The 2,570-nt window shown below is 38.9% G+C and overlaps 1 protein-coding gene across 3 annotated transcripts in view; it reads right to left on the bottom strand.

Moving 5' to 3' along the window:
- Window positions 1–247: 247 nt before the first annotated feature.
- slc37a1 (solute carrier family 37 member 1) overlaps window positions 248–2,570 on the bottom strand; it is a 15,915-nt gene continuing 13,592 nt past the window's right edge. For all 3 annotated transcript variants that reach the window (XM_017303773.1, XM_008396122.2, XM_008396130.2), the window contains one exon: window positions 248–1,877. In XM_017303773.1, coding sequence (XP_017159262.1) covers window positions 1,862–1,877 — 16 coding nt within the window. In that variant the 3' untranslated portion in view covers window positions 248–1,861. The remainder of the gene's footprint in view (window positions 1,878–2,570) is intronic.

Here is a 2,570-nt window from a genome sequence, read left to right as displayed (position 1 = left end):
TCCATCCATCCATCCATCCATCCATCCATCCATCCATCCATCCATCCATCCATCCATCCATCCATCCATCCATCCATCCATCCATCCNCCATCCATCCATCCATCCATCCATCCATCCATCCATCCATCCATCCAGACAGACATCCAGACAGACATCCTATTATCACAGATCCTGAATTTACTTCATTCTCCAGGATCTCCAGTATACCCTGATCTGTTGCAACTCCTTCGACCATCAAAACACAAATCCCACAAAACCAAAGTTTATTCCTTTTCCCCAATATGTACCATGAAAGAGCAGTTACAGAAATCATACATTTGGTATTTTCTTTCTGAAAATCAGTTACAACAAACAAGGCACAAGATATTTCAAGTACTCAAAGTCCTTCCACCATCCCAAAATAAATATACATGTGGTCTTCTTTTAATGAAGATACAATTATATATCTTCTAAGTAATCAATAAATTAACATAACATTAAGAAATAAAACAGAAAAATAGCTAAGCATCTTGCAACATTCACAATTTTTAATGAAAGGACTAATCACCTTAGCAAATGATAAATTAGAAATAATCACTGAATGTTTCAACTTAACTCAAAATGAACATGTTCTAAATAAAAACCTTGTAAAAACTGAACTTGAAAAACAATTTCAGCCTGAAACCTTCAAATCAGACAAGTGCATCGATAATCTATTAGACCCGCTCACCCCAGGCCCCTAGCACAAACAGACCACATTCCTCTTAGCAGCTTAGAAAAATAGAGCTTTGGTGCCCCATCACAAGACAACGAATACAAAAATATTMATCAGAAATAAACATACAGATTAAAGTGTGCTCAAATCAACAAATAAAGTGATCTCACAATCTCTTTGGTTCAKTAAGGCAATAGCAGCTTCTTCGTTTCAGTGGTCAACTGCTAAAAAACAGTGCTAAATTTGGGACGGCGCACAGACGGCAAACAGCTACAGCTGAAGCTCACCTCCATCCAGCAGAGAGACGACTTCAACACTCATGTATAGAGATGCTGTCTCTGCCATTCTCATCTATGACTGATAGATGAGTCATATCAAATTAAAATGTCACTCTGCAAAAAGAATATAATCCAACAAATGAGTGACAAATCCAAAATGGCAGTGAGCGCTACAAAGCTGCATCTGGTGCTGCTGGCAGGACGTTGCTCAGAAAGCTAACTCTGGGATTTTCACTACAAACATCATCCTTGCAACAACTAATTCAAATTCTAAGTGTTTCACATCCTCTGTTAGTAACACGAGAATAAAAAACAAAGATAAAACCCTATGATCTGAATTTCTGATAAGGCTTCATATAATTAATATGACGCTACGAACTTAGACCATGAATACCAGTAATGGTATCTGTAGCATATGGTTCAAAATGAAGCCCTGCTTTTTAGACTCCTGCTACAGTCTGGCTATTCTTCCCTAGCTGGAGCAATAAAAACTATTATCTGAATGTAAACATGGCAGCTAATTTAGAGTTGTTATCGTTATGATTAGAAAGATTCTGTCCTTCCTTAAACAGGGATCTATTATGAGTAAAACCAAATCAGATTTCTCTGTGGGTTAAAAATAATGATTAGGATTCAGCTGTGTTTTCAAGAGATATATGAGGAAAGATACACATAAGCTGAGTGTACGTGACACTTGAAGTGTGCTGCTGTTGAGCTTGGTTCATCTTCAGTTTCCAGCTCTTCTCCGGAGTAAATCTTGTGCATTTGAGCCTGTCATGTTGTCCAGGGATTAGCTGAGCTGCCCTCCTTTCCAGGCTGAGACGAGTGGTCAGTGTGTGTGTTTCAGAGAGAGGGATGTGTGTGGCTACAGTGCAATCATGGTGCTGCTCAGTGCTCCTTCAACCTGTGAAGATGAGAACATCATGAGTAGGTGTGGTTATATTTTACAGTCACAAGCAGTAGGCTGAACTTTGTCTTTCCTGAGCGAGTCAGAGCAAAGGTCTGATGTTTCCTGTGCACACACAGCAGTGTGAGCCTAGAGACACGACTCAAACCTTTCCATCCACATCCATGTCTCTTATTATCACAGTGAATCCTGGGACTTGTACTTAAATAAATACACCACATTACTAAAAGTATTTAGTTGTCTTTCTTCACACATGTTGAGTGTCCACCAGGTTTAGGAGCTGCAATTGTTTTGTTTTTTACCATTTTTCCAGAAGCACATTGATTGGGTCAGACACTAATGTTGGATGATGAGGTCTGGCTCTCAGTCTCTGGTACAATTAATCTGAACAGGCGTTTTATCAGGTTGAGGTCAGGCCTGTCAAGTTCTTCCACACACAACGTGCTGACCCATGTCTCCATGGACATTAGCTTGTGCACTGGTCGGCAATCATCTTGGATAAGGAAGAGACCAACTCCAAACTCTTCCTACAAAGCTGAAAGCATTAAATCATCTTTGATATTTTTTCTGCCATTATTCAAGAGCACACGTTGATATAGATAGATAGATAGATAGATAGATAGATAGATAGATAGATAGATAGATAGATAGATAGATAGATAGATAGATAGATAGATAGATAGATAGATA

The sequence above is a fragment of the Poecilia reticulata genome, linkage group LG2 (assembly GCF_000633615.1).
Source record: "Poecilia reticulata strain Guanapo linkage group LG2, Guppy_female_1.0+MT, whole genome shotgun sequence".
Lineage (NCBI taxonomy): Eukaryota > Metazoa > Chordata > Actinopteri > Cyprinodontiformes > Poeciliidae > Poecilia > Poecilia reticulata.
The sequence above is the reverse complement of the archived record's forward strand: the minus strand, read 5'-3'. Positions and strand labels throughout refer to the sequence as shown.